Here is an 18,509-nt window from a genome sequence, read left to right as displayed (position 1 = left end):
CAAAACCTCAGAAAGAATGTTCTTAGACGATTGCTGGGGAACTTTTCAAATTATTTTGGCAACTTATTTAGAGCCTTGGATTCTCGTGCTATGTGCCACATGCATCTGTGTTGTGCTCTCAATTCTGTGATTTCTACCCAGTCCTGTTGCCATAATTTGGGACTGGTTTACACGTTTTACTGGTTCTTGTCCAAGCTTCCATTGGAATTTTTTCTTCCGCTTTTCTTTGGCTCCTACAAGGTTTCTTAGAATCAGGATCTCCGTTTTGGCGACATTTAGCTCTAGGCCATTCTTATCAGTGTATGATTTCAAAGCTGATAATTTACGCTGCAGGCCAATCGGAGTTGGGTCCAATAAGACAATGTCGTCCGCATATAACATATAGCTAAAATGATTTCCATTGATTTTCGAAGGAAAGGTCTTCACTTCTCCTAGTGTGCTGCCAACACCAGCTATGAACAGGTTAAACAGAGCTGAGCCTAAGGGACATCCCTGTTTCACACCTCAAGATGTTTTTATCTGTGCTGATAGGACGTCTTTTTGGTATAGGCGGATTCTGATCTCAGTGTTGGAGTACAGCTCTTTAATTGCCTTTAGTAGACTTTCCGGGCAATTCCAATTCGCCAACTTCAGTCATAGCAGTTCTCTATCTACGCTATCTAATGCGTGGGCCAAATCTACACAAGCAAGATATATTTTTGTTTTCTTCTTAATTGCTTCCATTTTGAGCAAGTTAAGCATCAGTAGATTTAGGCCACATCCTACGCCTTTGATGAATCCCGTTTGGCAGGAACCCAAGACTGCTGATGATTTTATCCAGTCTGTAAAGTGACTTAGCAGTTGGGTGGCGAAGAGCTTGCCAACCATGTCCATGCCGATAGCCCATAATTTTTGGGGTCTGATCTTATGCCCTTTTTGAAAATCGGCACAATGATTGCACCCTTCCAGGACATCGGGATCCTGCATTCTTTTCAATCGCATTTTCATTTTTTTTATGTCTCTGAATCGCTTTACTTTCTCACTTTTCATGAGAGCTCGAATATTTTTCCGTAGTTATCGCTTTTTAGTTGCGATATCTGGGTCGTATGTATGCTGTTTTTGGAATCTCGACTTTTCTATGCAGTTACTCCTTTTGATGTATTGTTGTAGGAGAGCGCAGTAATCTATTTTTTCAGTCCCTTCAGTGTTTACTTTATTATTTAGGGCATTCGACATGTTTATAATTTTGTTACTGTTCAATCTCGTTCTATTTCTCCCTGGTTCTACGTTCACTTCATGTCTCCAGGTCGCAGTAGGGAAGTTCTTTGCTCCTCGACTGTGATTTTCACAAGGTTGTGATCACTTTGTGATGCTAATGATGTTGAGTTTGAGAATGTTCCTTGCAAATTGTTCAGAGGCATAGTAATAATCTAGAACTGAGTGTTGGAGGCCTCGTTTCCATGTAGCTTTAGGCAGTATATCGCCCACAATGTTTCTATTCATTAGTGCATTGGATCTGGCTTCCATCTCATCAATCCAAGCTGTTTTGATGACGTTTGAGGATTTTGTCTTTAGACATTCTGCTTGTCGGGTTTTAACAGGACACACTCCTGTTTAGATCACCACAGAGGATAATGTTAGGGCTTGACTCGCCTGCCATAATGGTGTCAATCGGGTCAGAAACCTCATCAAGAAAAGGCCACTCCCCTGTAGCATGATGCTGCCAATATACGTTGATAATATGTATTTTCCATCTCTCTCCAGCAACTTCCTGTTGCGATTCGATGATGGTTCTTTGTATGTATGGTGAGTGGTTCTGAGTATTCAGTATTTGGAAACTACTTCCTTTTCCAACTAAGGCGATTAGGCCCGACATCGAACGACCCTTCAATTGTTTAATGGCGGGGTTCATTGCAATTTCAAAACCTTCAACACGTGGTAGAGTTGACAACCATATTTCCTGTAGACAAATTATGTCCAGTGATTTTAGGGACGTTGAGATATTTTGAAACAGATGGGCAAATCCACAGTGTGTTCCACGAGCCCATCTGAATCGAAGCTGGATCATGGTTAGATCAGATCACCAGCGAGTCAGTTCCAACTATCACACTTTTTTTTTTTCTCCGCGCTGTCGTTGTAATTTCTTTTTACTATCGGTTCTTTATCATCACCTACAAATGTGAGATTTTTTTTTCTTTTGTTTTTTTTTTGGGTCTGGTTTCATCTTCAAGGGAGCTACAGGCAGAATACTCTTCTGCCTCAGCCATTTCCTTGTAAACAGGCCGCTTTCAGTTTGAATTGTTAGCAGCCTTTTGACGTCTAACATGTTCACGAATGCCACCTGTTGTTTTACTGTCTTTCCTGTCTAGAGTTGTGGTGATTTTAGTGAGTCAAAGAGTGAATTTCTTTTACATCAAAAACCAAGGTCTTTATTTCTGATGTACTGGATAAAATCATGTCACGAATGGTTGGTTCGAGAATAGATGTGGAGTAGCACTCAGTCATGCGTGGATTTTTTTAATGAATTGCACCGTTTTAATGTCATTAGATGATATTGATCTTAGGTATGGGGTATGATGGATAAGCTGCAGGACATTGTGCCTGTTTACAATGAGCCCATCATTAGTTGGAATGATTCTCTCGAGTAGTATACAGTAGTTTGAATCTATCTTTTGTCTTTTACTCATTTTTTTGCTTGATTAGGGCTGTTGGCCGCCTGTCTACTTTCGAATGGTCTTCACGGTCCATGTTATCCTCAGCGTTTCTCTTGTTCGTGCCCCAAGGAGGGGTTTCAGTTAGATGGTTCAGTGCTTGGTCGTAAGTCAAACCAGATGGTTGGGTTCTTTGTTTCAAGGACCGATTTTGGGTTGTATTGGCTTGCTTTACTTCAATCCTCGCTCTTCGATCTGAGATTGTTAGAAAACCGTCAATCTGTAGCACGAAAACTCAGGTTTGTGTTGTGAGTGTTGGATTTCGCTGGTGTGCTATGGATGGTGCAAGCTCTTTTAAAGATTTTGTAGGGGCTTTCCTGTGACTCATCAGGGTGTGGTGCCACGCTCTCTTCTTTGGAGTCAGAGGTCAAGATGATGGGATCCTCTTGAGCGCTTCCATCATTATGCAGATCTTCATTTCTGTCCGTTTCATATGTGGACAGATTAATCATTTCCTCCATCATTGCCACTTCTTCCCTCTCCTCCTCTGCCTGCTTGATACTTTTTTTTTGTTCTTTTGATTCTTTTTATCGTCCTCCTGTAAGGGCACCTTCCTCTCATCACACATCGTTGAAGGTTTTTTAAGTGCAGAAGTCTGGATTGTTACATTTAGAGATTTTATGTAACTTCAAAATGTACAAGAATTTTTTGCGTTCAGATTTGTTCCTATCTGCATGTTTTTGGTTTTTCTTTTGTGTTAAATATGTGTAAGATTGTTCCAAGTGATCTTAGCCACCTCATCTCTTTTAGATTTTTCGAAGATTGCATAGATTTTGTTCCTCTTGATGGTAGTTTCCAGCACAGCTTTGGAAGGCTTCTCAGGGTTTTTGCAAGTCCCCTCTGCATTAGTAGAGGTTGATGGAATGGCACCGGGCATATCCATAATTGGAGCTAGCTCTGTCGTTTTGTTTCTCCGTTTTTTTTTTGTTAGGTTCAGTGGTCTGGGCCTCTACTTGGCATTCAGCACTTACGCTGATTTCTTCTTATCTTGGTTGAAGAATTACTCAAATCACTCTTTCATGTGGTGACACTGGGTACGGCCCTTAGCACCTTGTTCATGTTTGAGTCAACTTGGAGCTCCACTATAACACAAGGGCTGCCATTACTTTGTTTGTTTCTCTAGGGATTTGTGGGCTCGTGGAGTCTCGTTCACCTAGACTAAAGCTGCTCCCTCTTGAGAATTACCAGGGCTTCTCTCGCAACCTCTGCAAGGAGCCTTCTGTCGTCAATGTTATTTTTTAGCTGTTCTTTGAGCAAGTTATTTGACATTTCTTTTTTTCTGGTTATCGTGATTGGCTTGTTTCATTTCGCGCAGTTCTATTTCGATGTTTACCAACTTGGAATTCATGAGAGGTGTTTTGATCTTTATAATTCTCGTTGAACTGCTCATACATTTTGTTGAAAAGCCCAATTGCAATGGCCATTGCTGACCAAATATTTGGCCTTAGTTCATTGACCATCTCTTGTTTATCAAGATTGTTTCTGCTAGTGAAAGTTGGTTTTGGATTTCTCGGTGGTATGGTTCTTCTTGTTTTGGGGATTTCTCTTTCTACAAATGAGGAGTCGGAAGATGTCTCGTCAAACGTTGAAATTGATTCATTTCGAAAGTGTTTGTGTCAAGTTTTTAGTGCGCCGGTCCTTGAGTGGATAGAGATTCCCTATCAGTGATGTTGCTTTTTTGTGAGCAGTGAAATTGCCATGTAGGGCTAGAATCGATTCGGGTTAGTTTCTGGGGGCGCTTTTGTTCGTTTTGCTCGTTGTCTCTTTCTGTGCTTCCCAGACTTCCCAGGCAATTGAATTATAGGGGTTGTTTTTCTTTTGCTTGTTGTGCTCCAGCAGCCACTTTTCTGATTTTATTGGCGCATTCCAAGGTTGTATTATTGAGTTTTGAGTTTAGTGTTATGAGATCTTTAATTTGGTCCGCAACTGCCAGTGAGTTACGTCGTCTTTTGTATAGTTACAGCTCTTTGTTCACTAAAGGAGGTTCTATGTTCACCTCAGTGTTTGCTTTTGAAGCTTTTTGTACGTACGCTCTAACATGAAGTAACACAGATTACGGATATTAGTCTCGACTGGTATAGCGGTGGTGAAGCAAGCTTTCCTTGGGACTCGCATGTGTATTTAGTCACAGTGCATGTTTATTGAGCGGTACTCAAGGCACCGAGCAACCTCCCGTTCCACGTTCTAGGTAAGGGGTATGTGCTGAGTGTAACTCTGAAAGCACTCTGCTTTGTATTACTTTCTGTTATTTGGACAATGGTGTTGTTGTATTTGGACAACATATGACTGGATTGGTTTCCTTCACCTTCTTGCCTCCATGTTAGGTAAGGCTGTTTGCATTTGCGGTCTCCCGTATGGTGATTTTAATAGCTGGGTGCCATAGTGAAGTCTAAAAGACTAGAGGTAATATATGCGTATTTTTAAGGTGATGGCATACACACGGGTGTTTTTTTTTTTAAAAAAGGCTGGTGTTAATATGTGGTGCACATTTCTTTAAGGTGGCATTGTAGGAGCACATGGTGTGGTTTACTCCTAGCTGTTATGTTTTGCAAGTAGGTGCAGCGGTGGTAGTTACTATGTGTGATGTTTGTTTAACTTGATATGCAGGTCGTAAATCCAGAAGGGTGACTTGGAGTGCCCCGTTACTGAGAGAAAACTTGATATAAGAAGTTTGATGCTATCTGACGGGACTGTGTCCCTAGCGCTACTCACCATCACTCATAGAGGTATAGTAGTTTGTGGTTTTAAGAGGAAGATCCATTTTTTGGTCTTCCTTGTAAACCTTTTTGGGCAGCACTTGTGCGGTCCGGAGGGGCTCTTTGGATAATGATAATCTTATGGCTCACTGTCTGATGTTTGTTGTTTTGGATGTCATTTTTAGGTGATTCCTTGCTTGGATTATCGTTCTGTTTGACTCAGGATCACATAGTGGTGAAAACTTATGAAATAAGGTTCTCCCCTGAAGAAAGTTCTAGCATTTGAAAGCCTGAAGAACTGAATAATGTCGGGATATGTTGATAATCAACACGTTGTGTAAATGTCTAGCGGATGTTAATTGTTGTGTTTGTGAAATCTTTGATGATGTAAACATTTTTGTGGTATATTTTCCCATTAGATTGGTGTTATACCCACCATGTGGGTCATAATCTTGGGTGACACAAAGTGTTTTAAAACAAGTTGTTCTAACAATGTTTTATTAAGTTTTGAATATAAAAATTAAAAAGGTCTAATGTTAAAATTGTGTTTAAATCCAAGTCCATTTTGTCAGGACTAATAGGTATGGGTGACTACTAATCATCTCTTCTCAGACAGATGAGTAATCCAATAGATTAAGGTTTTACACTCTTCCTCCTTTGTGTATACACACGGTTCTATGTTCACTGCATTGCTCCAACAGAGCATCAGACTCAAACACTTGCTCAGAGGCGGGACAAAATACATCGTCTTGAGTTACTTCTGATGACTCCTCCACAACTATTTGCTTAGCTTGTTGAGTAGAACTGTACGCTTCTACACAGCGCTCAACGCTTGTAGAAGTCAGGGGCTCAATCAGCTGGGGAGAGACATTCGGCTGTATACCTTTGCAAACCTTGGGATTGTTCTCCAATGTCAGTGGCTCTTTATTATTCCCGCACCCTGGAGAGTTAGCTTCCTCCCGGGCGGCTTCATTTTCAGGTCCTTGCTGCTTTTGCAGTTTGATGGCTTCAAAGACATGTGCCTTTTCACATACTTCACTATGACTCGAGCATCTCACATTGCCGAACACTCGTGCTTCTCCTGGTGCTTTTACCACCTGTACACAGTTCTTATGCTCAGCGGCTCGCCATGTTAATACACACAACGAGGGAACACCACCCTTTTCAGTGTGTAGGTTTGAGCAAATGGTCTCAATGATGCCTTCTGGAGAACCAAATTGGAAGGAATCAGTAATCTGATGACTCCCGTACTTTAGGGGCCAACTGAATACGGGGCCACCCACTGCTGATTTATGGATTTGTTCGCTTTGTTCCCCAACAGAAATGTTCTCATCTGCCCGTTCCTTGCCGGGCGCTATCTCGTTCAATGAGTCACATGACAACCGGCTCGAGATAGAAGCGACGAGCAGGGGCGGATCAGACGTAAGGGGCACTGCACGCTGGTTCCTAGACCTGCTATGAAGATCCAGAGTGTATGTGTTAGTGGACCTCCCACAATACAACGGGTAAATCATTTTTCCTGAGTCTCTTCTGTGTTATTGGGTTCCACACTTACTTGGTCTCATTTCCTGCTTTCTCCTCGATCCCGCTGCAGTATATCTGATGATACCTAGTTGCAGCGCCGCAGCTGAGCCCGGGTTTGGGGAGGCAGCCTGATCAGCATCGAAGGGCTGCTTATTGGAAGTTGCGAGTGAGAGATGTTCATCAAGACAAAGGGTAAGAGTAAGGGGTGGGGTCCAACGCTCCTACACCACTCCCCACATCCACCACGAACACCAATAACACTCCAACTCACTCTGCAATGCTCCGAGTCCGGGTGCAAGTTGTTGTTGTAGAAGCTCCTCCAGCTATGGACAACGAGAAAACACTTGTACCAGCAGGCAAACAGCAAAGGGTCCGCAGTCAAGAACACTCCAACGCACTCCGCGACGCTCCGCGTCCGGGTGCGAGTTTTGAACTTCTGCCTAGAAAGAAAACAAGCTTATACTTGGATGAACTAGCTGTCAATGGAGGAAAAACACGAATCATAAAGTTTTAGTAGAAATGGTCTCACTGTAAATCAGAACATCAAAATTAAAATGAACTTTTAAAACAGCAAATACTTTTCTTATGACAGTGAGAGCAAACAAAACTAACATAAAAAGATCCTATATGATAAGTAAATTCATATACAAGCAATATGCACAAACACTCACGTAATCAATTCTACTATAAAACACTTCAACATTAAACATTCTCATTGAGAAGAATGGAAACTTTGCATAACAATATCGCTTTGTCTGCGAAATCAAGAATTTCCCCCTTGTCATCTCTGGAAGGAACCTATGCTCATATGAGTTAACCATTACCTTCAGACAAAAGATCAACTAGCATTTAACAGGCAGACGTGAATAAGAGCATGATCTAAGTGCTCACATCAGTATCAATAGTATACATAGCTATTTTCCATATCTGATGCATGGCCATAATCAATGTTTCAGATGATGTATTTAGACATTGGAGCCAAAAGTGGAAGGACGCAATATATTCATGGTTATACACATGGCGGCTATACAGGCATCTGTATAGAATTATCAATTTGAGGCACATGGTCAGTATATGGCAAGATTACCATGAATTCTACAGATTCGACAGTACCTTTGTCCTAGTGCCAGTTGCCATTGAGTGCCATGAGTTGCTCTCACTGGCAATTGGTTAAGTCGCATGAGCAACCTCAATCTGCGCACTGTTGGAGATGGACATCTAATCAAGTACCATTGTGGACGTCGATGAGAGTGAGTAATCCCTTTTAAGTATACATAATTATGTAATTTACTCATCTGTTCAAAACTATCACTCCAATCTTTCATCCTGGATTTATGTATGAATGCTCTCTTAATAGTACTGTATCTACCACATTTCGTATGATCTTTCACCCAATTGAGTATCGAGTAAGAGTCAATACATAGCTGGACGTATCTGGCCTGGCACTTATCTTGCTCCAAATTGATAATTCCTTTGCCCATGATCCTCAACCTGTCGCTTGTCTGATGAAACAAAGCTTTCAATGGGATCAGGTTTCTTTGGTATTGAACGATGGCCTTTATGGAAGTCAAGCCACATTCCACTCTTATATATTGTATAGGGTAGGACAAAGGGTGGCTGTATATTACGCCAAAAATGGCCTTCCACTTTGACAAGCCAGGCTGGATTAGTAAGAGTGAGGTCTTCTAGACCGTAGACAAGCACGGGTATAAACCATTGCTTGTATAGCAACATGATTCCTTTCAAAGTATACTGCGCATATTGCGTGACATACTTGCGGACCAAGTTAGTGATAGGTCTCGCTCGCTGGGTTTTTCTCTCTATTAGAGTATCCGGGTTTACAATCCATCTCCACTCCAAGATATTTATAAGTTAAATATAGTCAATAACTCCACAGCTAATCCTCATTTCGGGTCTATGACTTGTCGAGATATGATAAGCATGGTTTTGGTCTTGGTTAAATTGATTGTCATTCCATACTCGGCAGCAAAACAACCCAGCTCTTCCAGTAAACCTTTCACAGCAGAATCGTATGATCAGTTATCACAAGGTCATCGGCGTATAATAACGCAGATACCTTGGTGGTTTTAAATCTGATGGGGCAGTGCGCATGCTTTTCAAGGTACCAAATTAATTTGGCGTAATGCAAGTTAAATAGGAGTGCTGCCAGCAAGCAGCCTTTGTTTGTTTGTTCACTTTTATTACGAACCAGACCCGTAAGTAACAGGGCGCAGTAAGAAAATGCAAAGCTTACATAGTTACAAGGGATACAATATATACAATAAAGGCTTGCATAGTATCCGTAGTTATAAAATATACACGATATACAATAAAGACTTATGTGGTTACAAAAATATGCAATGTACAAATATACAGGTTACAGAGAGGCACAAAGTTTAAATGAGAATATAAAGGCGAGTGAGACTCAATTGATCAAGGTACGAAATAGACCTAAAGGTAGGAGACTAGGGGTCGGTGGAGATGAGGTATTTGAGGACATTTTTTCGGAAAAGTGGGTAAGGTTGGTCTACTCTTAGATCTGGTGGCAGTAGGTTCCAAGATTTAGCAGCCTTCACTGGGAAGCTATTACCACCAATAGTGGTGAGTCTGTATCTAGGTATGGCCAAACAATTAGCATTGCCAGCTCTAGTAGGTCTGAGAGAGGTTCCTCTATGAAGTTTATCTGTGAGGTAGCTGGGGGCAGCGTTATTTAGAGCTTTGTGAGTCAGTGATAGCGTCTTTAGCTGTATTTTGTTACCAGTAGATAGCCATTTATGCTGGCGTCTAATGGAGGAGATATGGGTTCTTATGTTTATGCCAAGTGCTGCTCTCAAGGCATTATTTTGTAATGTTTGGAGCCGCTTGATGGTATTTTTATTAGCCCCACTGTATAGGGCATTACAGTAGTCAGTTCTGGATAGTATTAAGGCTCTGGCCAGGATCAAGCAGCTGTCATTAGAGAGGAATGGCTTGCCAGCTCTGATCAGCTTGCAGGTGTAGGCTCTGGTGGAGGCCAGGGATTGTACCTGTTTATCAAAGGACAGGGTGGAGTCCAGGTAGAAGCCAAGGGTTTTTACTTCCTTGGAGACTTTGATGGTATTTCCATCGATGTTGAATGAGGAAAATTCCTGACCTAGTTTTTTGATGTTGGCATGTGTTCCCATGATTATCAACTCAGTCTTTTCGTTCAGGCATAGGCCATGAGTGGCCATCCATGCCTGGATGATAAGATATACCCTGTTCACCAACTCTGTGTCCTTGATATGATCCCCAGAAAGCGGGAGGAGAATCTGTGTATCATCTGCGTAATTGGTGTAGATGATACCCAGATGGTCCAAATCATCGAACAAGGGCTTGGTGAAGATGTTGTATAGAGTTGGAGAGATGCAAGAACCCTGAGGAACACCGCACAGGATAGGGGTAGGGTCTGCAGCTGCCGAAATGGAGAAAACTCTCATGGTTCTCTCGCTCAGGAATGATTCAATCCATCTGATAGCCTCAGGGGAGAAGTGAGCAGCAGAATCTAGGTGTCTACAGAGGATCTTATGGTCCACAAGATCAAATGCAGCTGAGAGATCAAGTAGGAGCAAAAGTACTGACTTCCCTTTGTCTCTCAGCTCATCAATTTGGGATTTTAAATTGATAAGGGCAGTTTCTGTTCCGTATAGAGGGTGGAAACCAGATTGTCTGTCTCCTAGGAGTTTGTGCCGTTCTAAGTGTTTCTGAATTTGGTTATAGGCAGCTTTGTCCAATATTTTGAGTAAAAATGGTACAGTGGTAATGGGGCGGTAGTTGGTGGGGATGAGGGGATCTAATGTCTGTTTTTTTAGGAGAGGGAGCACCCAAGACTGTTTTAGGGTGGCAGGGATGGAGCCTGAAGTAAAGGAGGCATTAATCAATTTAGCAATGAACGGAGATAGTTCCCTGGCAGCATCTTTTATTAGTTGCGCTGGGCAGATGTCGCCTTTACAATTAGAAGGCTTCAATGAAAGGATGATTTTTTCTACTTCCAGAGTAGACATTTTGGTGAAATGGAAGATATTATCGCGTGCCTTCGGAGGGTCGCTAGGCAGAGGGTTTTTAGGTGAATGCTGTAGATTCAGCATTTCTTTTTTGTGCTGGATTTTGTTTTGGAGCATGTTAATTTTGTTTGATAATGCCTGTTGGATGTCTGTACACCAGGATTTATCCTTAGTACAGATATCGGGTGTGGCTATAGGTGACTAATTCTTTTAGTATACAGAAGAGTTCCTTCATGCTAGAGTTGGATTTGGCGATGCGCTCGTCATAAGAATTATGTTTAGCCAGGCAGACTTCATTCTTATAGTGTGAAGAGAGCAAGGTTAATTTGGCTTTATTATCGGTGGAGGGGCAGAGTCTCCAGTTGGTTTCGCTTTTTCTTTTCAAAAGGCGTAGGTCTCTAAGTTGTGGCGTGAACCATTTATTTAAGTGGGCTTTGGGTTTGCTAGATCAAAGTTTAAGAGGGGCAATTTTGTCCAATGTAGTGAGCATAATATTGTTGAATTCATGGACTAGGATGCTAGGATCTAGATTTTCTGGTAAAGCATTTAGAGTGGGAAGGATCGCAGGGATTACTTTATCAGCTGTAATACTCTTTTTATTTCTTGTAAGACATGGTGGCGCTAGTAGAGGGGCAGTGGGAGTGGGTCTGGTCGTAGATAAGTGAAAGGACACCAGTGAGTGGTCTGTCCAGGAAAGAGGAGTGATGGATGAGATGGTAACTGCACAGATAGAATTTCACAGGATTGTGACAATTGGGTAGGGGGTAGTCTGAGGGATAGGTACATTCTGGAGATAGCGATACCGCCTCCTCGTGCGCCATCTCTGTCTTGTCTGGCTACTCTGTAGCCATCTGGGATGGCTAGCATAAGCAATGGTCCTGCTGCGTTATGTAGCCATGTCTCTGTAATCGCAAGGAAATCAAGATTGCCTTCTGTGATTAGATCAGCAATGTCAAGGGCATGGGCGGCAAGCGATCTTGCGTTGAGAAGTGCTCCTTTAAGTGAGGGGGCCTCAGTAACAGTTTTGACCTGGACAGGTTTAGCTGTGATATTATTGCTTGATTTCCGTTTATGATTATTGGTTTGGTGGGCATTAGTATTGGCGATAGAATGTGAAGGTGATAAATTAGAATGAATAGGTTTCAAAGTATGCTGAAGGTTAGTCTTCAGGTTGGTGGGAGGTAGGGATCTTTTTAGTGGTTCGTGTAATTTTGTTAATCTGGCGCGGAGTCTAAGGTTTCTATTAGACATGGCACAAGGTCGGGAAGCAAAGGATGCTGGCCCTGGGGCAATATGGAATGCGGGTTGTGAGGGCGTAGCATAGTGTATAGCTGTATTTGTCAGTTTGAGCGGGCTAGGATCTAGTATGGGTGCTAGAGGGAGCTCAGTGAAGCACGCTAGGCTTCTAATAGTAGTGTCTTACACCCTTGTTAATTTTGATATAATCAGATAGTCTCCCATTGGTGTCTAGCCGCACGCGAGCAGAGTTATTATGATGTAACTTGATCAGGATTTCGAGTAGCCTGGAGGGGCAACCATAAGAGGACAGAATCTCCCACAATTTATTGCGGTTGACTCTGTCAAACGCAGAGCTAAAATCAACAAAAGTAACACAAACTGAAGGGTTACCATGTCGTTTAGCCCTGGTCATGATTGCATCTAAAATCCTGATATGATAGGTGGTGCTTGACCCAGCTCGAAATCCGGATTGAAAGGGATGGAGGATCTTATTTTCTTCAGCCCAACTCTGCAGATATTGGAGCTCTATCACCGAAAATATTTTACGTGTTGTATCAAGCAAGGATAACATTCTGTAATTGGCAGGCAAAGTGTGAGCGCCAGCTTTATAGACGGAATCAAAATTGATGTGGTCCATGACTCGGGTATCTTTTTGTCATGACACACCTTTTTATAGAGCGTCATCAAGACTAGTGACCAACCTAATGGATCTTGCTTTACTACAGCCGAAGCAAGGTCATTAGGGCCTGGGGCTCTAGAATTATCCAAGTTGTTTATGATATTAATTATGTCTGATCTGCTAAATGTAAGAGGCCACGCCGCACTGGAGTTGGCAGCTTTCTCTATGATCTGATTGTCATGATATTAGCAGTTATCTAAATAGTCCATGCTTGTTCATTGATGGAATTCAGCGGATATGGATGGCTTTGGTTTCTAGCTTTGTTCAGTACTTTCCATATATCTTTACTATTGTCATTTTGGATGGTTGCAATAAGACCTTGCCATCTCAGATTCATTTTTACGTGGTGGTGTCTCTTGCACCATCCCCTGTACCTAGGTTTCAGAAGGGCACTACATCTGACATGCTCAGTATTCGGTGTGGTGGATTTCTTCAGATGTCTAAGGTCACGCCAATATAGGCGTCTTTTTGTCGCCACTTCTTTATCGTATGGAATAGCATTGCCTTTGGTGGTTATAGCAAGCGGATTGCCAGGGGTAGAAGCACTTCTCCTGTCCATTTGCTGATAATCCCTAATGCAAAAATGAATCAAATAGGGTTTTTATGTAATGCATCTTTTACTGGCTTATAGTGGACATAAAAACAAAATATGTTCATTGATGATCCTTGTCTCCAAACGGCAGTACGTTTGAGCAAAATGCCAAGCCAAAGTTTTCTATATAGGAAACGAACATAAGATACAGTCAGCGAATCCTTAGTTCTTTTGATGGTTAAATAAGGACTAGCTGTAGCTGCCCTGTCTGCAAAGTGCCTGATGTTCAAGACTTTCTTTGAGCATAATTTTAGAACCTGCGACAATCAGTTGGGGATTATCCCATAGATAGGACACCCCAAGCATATGGTACATATACATTACATGGCGCAACTATGGTAAATCATGCCCCTCCACCCCCAGCTGTTTTGTCGCCTCACACATTCCCCCTTTTTTCTCCTAATGTTCAGGTGTCCGCCAAAATCTCAGCCAGTAAAAGGCTGGTTACATTTTTAGTAACTTATCAATGCTGACCCAGTTTAATTCTAGATGATTGATTGTATTTGGGCCCGACTTGGGTAAGCTTAAAACACATTTTAGGCACAAATAGTCTGAGATAGCTCAAGAAGAAATATGCAAGTAACCCCACTGCTCTGCGCCATAGGATGTGGATTGCTTAGTTCTATAAACTTGAATTGTTATGCCCACTACCCTATTGCCAAATGTTTGAGAAAACTTAGAGTTGCTTCGGATTAATGTTTTAACATGTAATTGGATTTCAGTATTTCAGTGGGCCTAAGACCCATTGCAATAAAAGCAGATGGCAAGGTAGTCCAAAGATTTGACTCCCCCATACCCTCCCATAACACATGTATGTTTAAATTGATCCTGCAATTTGTAGCTCTGTTGTTTAGAGCAGTTTGTGGTCTTGGTTTTATTAAGCGCAAGCCCTTTTTGTTTACACAATTAATTGAATGTGTTCATCTGCTTTTGTTGCCCCTGGGGGTTTGAGAAACCAAAACTGCGTCATCTGCAAATAAAATAACTGGTATGCATTCCAAGTTAATAATCGAGGCATCTGAGGGGAAACCGGTTAGGTTGAAAGCTATTTCGTTAATGAATGGGCAGAATACATTTGGAGCAAGGACGCAACGGTGTAGGACTCCTTTCTCAACCCTGAAATAATCTGGGTTTTCGCCACTTGGGCCTCATCGTATTGTATCCAGGTTTTCACTATAGAGTAGCCGAATATGAAAAACAAGTGGTTTCAGTATATGTTGCCTGATTAAGGAGTTCCGTAACTCTGATTTTGTAACTCTATCAAAGGCTGTTTTCAAGTCCATGAAAGAGCGATATAACTTGTTTAGACCGACACACATTTGTATCAAAAGGAAAGGCTTGATCCACTGTACCAATGCCCCTTTGAAAACCAGTCTGGGGGTGGAGCATAGTGTTGGTGTCATCTAGACAATTTTCCAACCATGCTAACATAGCCATACCAAAAATTGTTCCAGTGATGTCCAGAAGTAAAATGGGGATATAGTTTCTCTGGTTTTCTCTACTATTTTTTTGTAAATGGTTACAATCTCTGCTATCCTCCAGGAAGCAGACATTTAGCACAAATGGAGTTTAAAACTGCTTTTAGGTAGGGAACCCAAATCTCAATCTCATCTTGCAAGAGTTCAGCTGGAGCCTATCGTATCCAGGGGCATTTCCAGATTTTATGTCGGCTTTCTTTCGCTCATGGAGGAGGAAAGGGGTTCGGTGCCGCTTTCAAATAATCTCCAAACCATGTCTCCATTCCCAGAAAGCTGGAATTGTGATCTTTGCTCTCTATACAGTTTACTTAAATGATCAAGCCTTTCATGTTCAAGGTTACATGACTCAAAAGACAAGAAACTTGTACTCAATCAACCTGCACTATTCTTCAAACAATTTAATATTTCTGATTTTTGCAGCCTCTGTCGAGGAGTCCCATTTATCCCTTGTAAATTCCTCATATTTCTTGTACATATATCATGTGCGACAGGGTGAGCCTGTTGGAGTAAACAGGGACCCCTCTCAACTTGGGGTAGACCACCTACCATGGTTGTCACTAGAGCTAGTCCTGGCCAGAGGTAGAGTGAGGGAGTTTGGAGGGTCACAGTCTCTGCCCCCTCCATAGATGCCTTATTGATGTGAAAGGTGCCACCGTCAATCCCCCAAGGCCTTCCATATTCTATGCTAGCCAGGGCTTCACAAACCAATTGTAAATGCCAGCACTGTTCGAGCTAACTCTTCCAACCTCCATGAAAGACTTACCTCATCTTTGTGACTGCAGCACAACCCCCGAAACCTGGACCGGAGAGACTGCCTCGAGTACTACCTGTGGAAAGGGGACGGGGCTAATCAGGGGAGGGGAGGTTAAAGTTTACTTAAGCTGTGGCACAACCGCCAGAGGAATAGTAACACCAGATTGACCAAAGAAAAGCATGTGAGCAGATAAACCAATGCAAGGGGGAGGCAAATACAGAGACAGGAAGTCAAGGGTATAAAAACCCTGCAAGAGACAGGAGTGAGAGAGGTTCATATGAGGTCAGGTGGATGGACGGACCAGGCGTGGGAAGGACTGTGGAGTAGAGCATTGGGATGATTGTGCTGGAGATTTTTACAGGTGAGGTGTTGGTCAAACTAACTTGCAGAAGCACAATCACCAGGAGGAAGGGATCATTTATTGGAGGAACAAGAAGCAGGAAGTGTGGGTTATTTCGGTGAGGTCAGAGGTGGAAGAAATCAGCAGGAGAGATGAAAGCGCAGTGGACAGTGGAGGAGGTTTTTGGAGCAGGTGAGACATTGGCTAAGAGAGAGCTAAAGAGAGAAAGTAGTAGTGCTTTGTGATTGTGCGGGTGGATAGAAAGGTTAGTGTAAGGAGTGTTTGTGAAGTGGAGGGTACTGAGTGAAAGAAGGGTGTTTGAGTAGTGGTTCGGGTTTGGTAATGGTGGTTTGTCGGGAGGAATAGTGGTGGCTTGCAGAGAGACATAGTGGTGGCTTGTGGGGAGGAATAGTGGTGGTTTGAGTGCAGGAATACTGGTGGTTTGGATGGAGGAGTTATGGTGGTTTGGAGGGAGGAGTAGTGGTGGAGGATTTGAGGGAGGAGAAGGAGTAGTAGTAGTAGCCATTTGGAGGGAGTAGTAGTGGTTTGGTGGGAGCAGTACAATTAGTGGTTTGGAAGAGTATTCGTGGTTTGGAGGGAGGAGTAGTAGTGTTTGGTGGGAAGTGTAGTACTGGTTGGAGGTGTAGTACTGGTTGGAGGGAAAAGGTTAGTGTAGGGGAGGAAGGAGTACAATCTAAGTGTGGAGGCAAGACCTAGGAGGACTGAGAAAATCGAAAGGAGATGAGACCGAGGGAGGAGTGGATAACAGGAAAGAGTAGGAAAGGGAGAGGGTGAGAGTGGGCATGTTGGAGGTAATCTGAATCAAACAAGGTAATTGTACAGTGCATTCCCAGTAGGACACTAACCCTTGGGTAGAGTAGAGACTGCTAGGAATTCACTGAGGGAGTCTTTGGTAGAAGAGACCTGTAGGTCTTCACCCCCAGGACAAGCAGACGTTAGACAGTATGGGTCAACTTCTATTTCAATATCTACTAACCTGGGGTTTAGGGACACCTGGGTTAGGGTGGAGGGTGAAAATAAGATGATAGACTGAGAAGGATGGGCCGAAGTCCAAAAAAGACACTAATAAAAACCCTTGAACCATCTTTGCAACTTGGAGTGATTCTTGTGCCATCTGTGATATGTGACTACCAGTGGCACCCGTGTTGCCCTGTGAATCTGCCTATCCATAATTATCCAAGTACATGACCACACAGGCTTCCAATTCTGTATTAGTAGTTCTTGGTTTATTAGAGGTTTGAGTGGACATACAGTGGTTGCAAAGGTCTGCATGCCCAAAAAGGAATAGGAATGTGTTGTACTCAAACTGTCATGCTATATAAACGTATGCTCCAAGTAAGAGGTTAGAAAGCAATTTGAAAACCGTCTTGGTGTGCTTGCAGGGAGGATGTTTCATGACAAATAATTATTGTACAATTTACTGAATGCTTGCTTGTTTTCTGGTTAAAGAGTTTGTCTTTTAGTCATGCAGGAGTCAGTCGAAGTGCTGCCGTAGTCACTGCCTATATGATGAAAGCTGATGGACTCCCATTCCAGGATGCTTATGGAAAACTCCGGACCATCAAGCCAGATGTCGAGTAGGTTATTGTTCAACCTTTTCCAGAGTATTTGAACGTTCCAGACGGACAATCGGCCAAATGTTATGTTGTATTCCACTTTGGGCATTCTTTTTGAAGAACACCTTTTTCTTGTTTGTTTTTTGATTCTAGATGACAAGCCAATACATTATAATTCATAACTTAGAATGTATTACTTTGAAATTGCATGTATTGTTGCAAATTGGCATAAAATCAGAAGAACAATCTCAATAATCGTAACTTACAATTACATTTAAATTGAATGCCGTACAATTGTCAATTTACCAAATAGTCTACTGGATAGGATGCCTTTTTTAACAATATATTCTATAGAGATTATAGCGAAAAATATCCTCAAGCTATCAAATGTTCTCTTGTTTTCGTGGGTCTGTGGCACAGGAAATATTGCTTGCAAGATGTGTTGCATTTTGTGTGCCTAATGTTTACACAAGATTGCTTTTAGAAGTCCTTGATCTGGATACTACATAGTATGCTTAGTGTTATTGACACTAAAATGTGATATGGCAAATAGAAATTAATTGAATGAGTCATGGGGAGCAGAAAGACAAATCAAACTGCCGAGGCTTTTAAGTTAACCTTATCTGCACTAAGTCTGAGCCCTTTAGGTGTTGTGACTAAGCAGCTTAGGTCAGTCCGCTCCAAAGGCGAGATTGGATGGGGACATTTCTTAGTGGCATCCAATGAGTACTCGGTCAAACGAAACATGTATTAATATGTAAACCCATGTAAAGTGGGCCTTCCTGTTAAAATCTCTATCCAAATTTGAACATTTGAGACCTGCTTTTGTCTTGGAAAAAAAGGCAAAAGTTAGTCTGAGGAGTTATGTTATGTTAATTTGCATTTATAAAGCACTCAAACCCAGGGATGAAAGAGAGC

The 18,509-nt window shown here is 42.2% G+C and overlaps 1 protein-coding gene across 5 annotated transcripts in view; it reads left to right on the top strand.

Moving 5' to 3' along the window:
* The window catches only part of DUSP12 (dual specificity phosphatase 12), a 428,130-nt gene that overhangs the window by 103,144 nt on the left and 306,477 nt on the right, over positions 1-18,509 (top strand). For all 5 annotated transcript variants that reach the window (XM_069641288.1, XM_069641289.1, XM_069641290.1 and 2 more), the window contains one exon: positions 17,499-17,612. In XM_069641288.1, coding sequence (XP_069497389.1) covers positions 17,499-17,612 — 114 coding nt within the window. The remainder of the gene's footprint in view (positions 1-17,498; positions 17,613-18,509) is intronic.

This window comes from Ambystoma mexicanum, chromosome 1q, assembly GCF_040938575.1.
Source record: "Ambystoma mexicanum isolate Mex_15411 chromosome 1q, UKY_AmexF1_1, whole genome shotgun sequence".
NCBI classification, from domain to species: domain Eukaryota; kingdom Metazoa; phylum Chordata; class Amphibia; order Caudata; family Ambystomatidae; genus Ambystoma; species Ambystoma mexicanum.
Note: the sequence above shows the minus strand (reverse complement) of the source record. Positions and strands in the feature narration are given on the sequence as shown.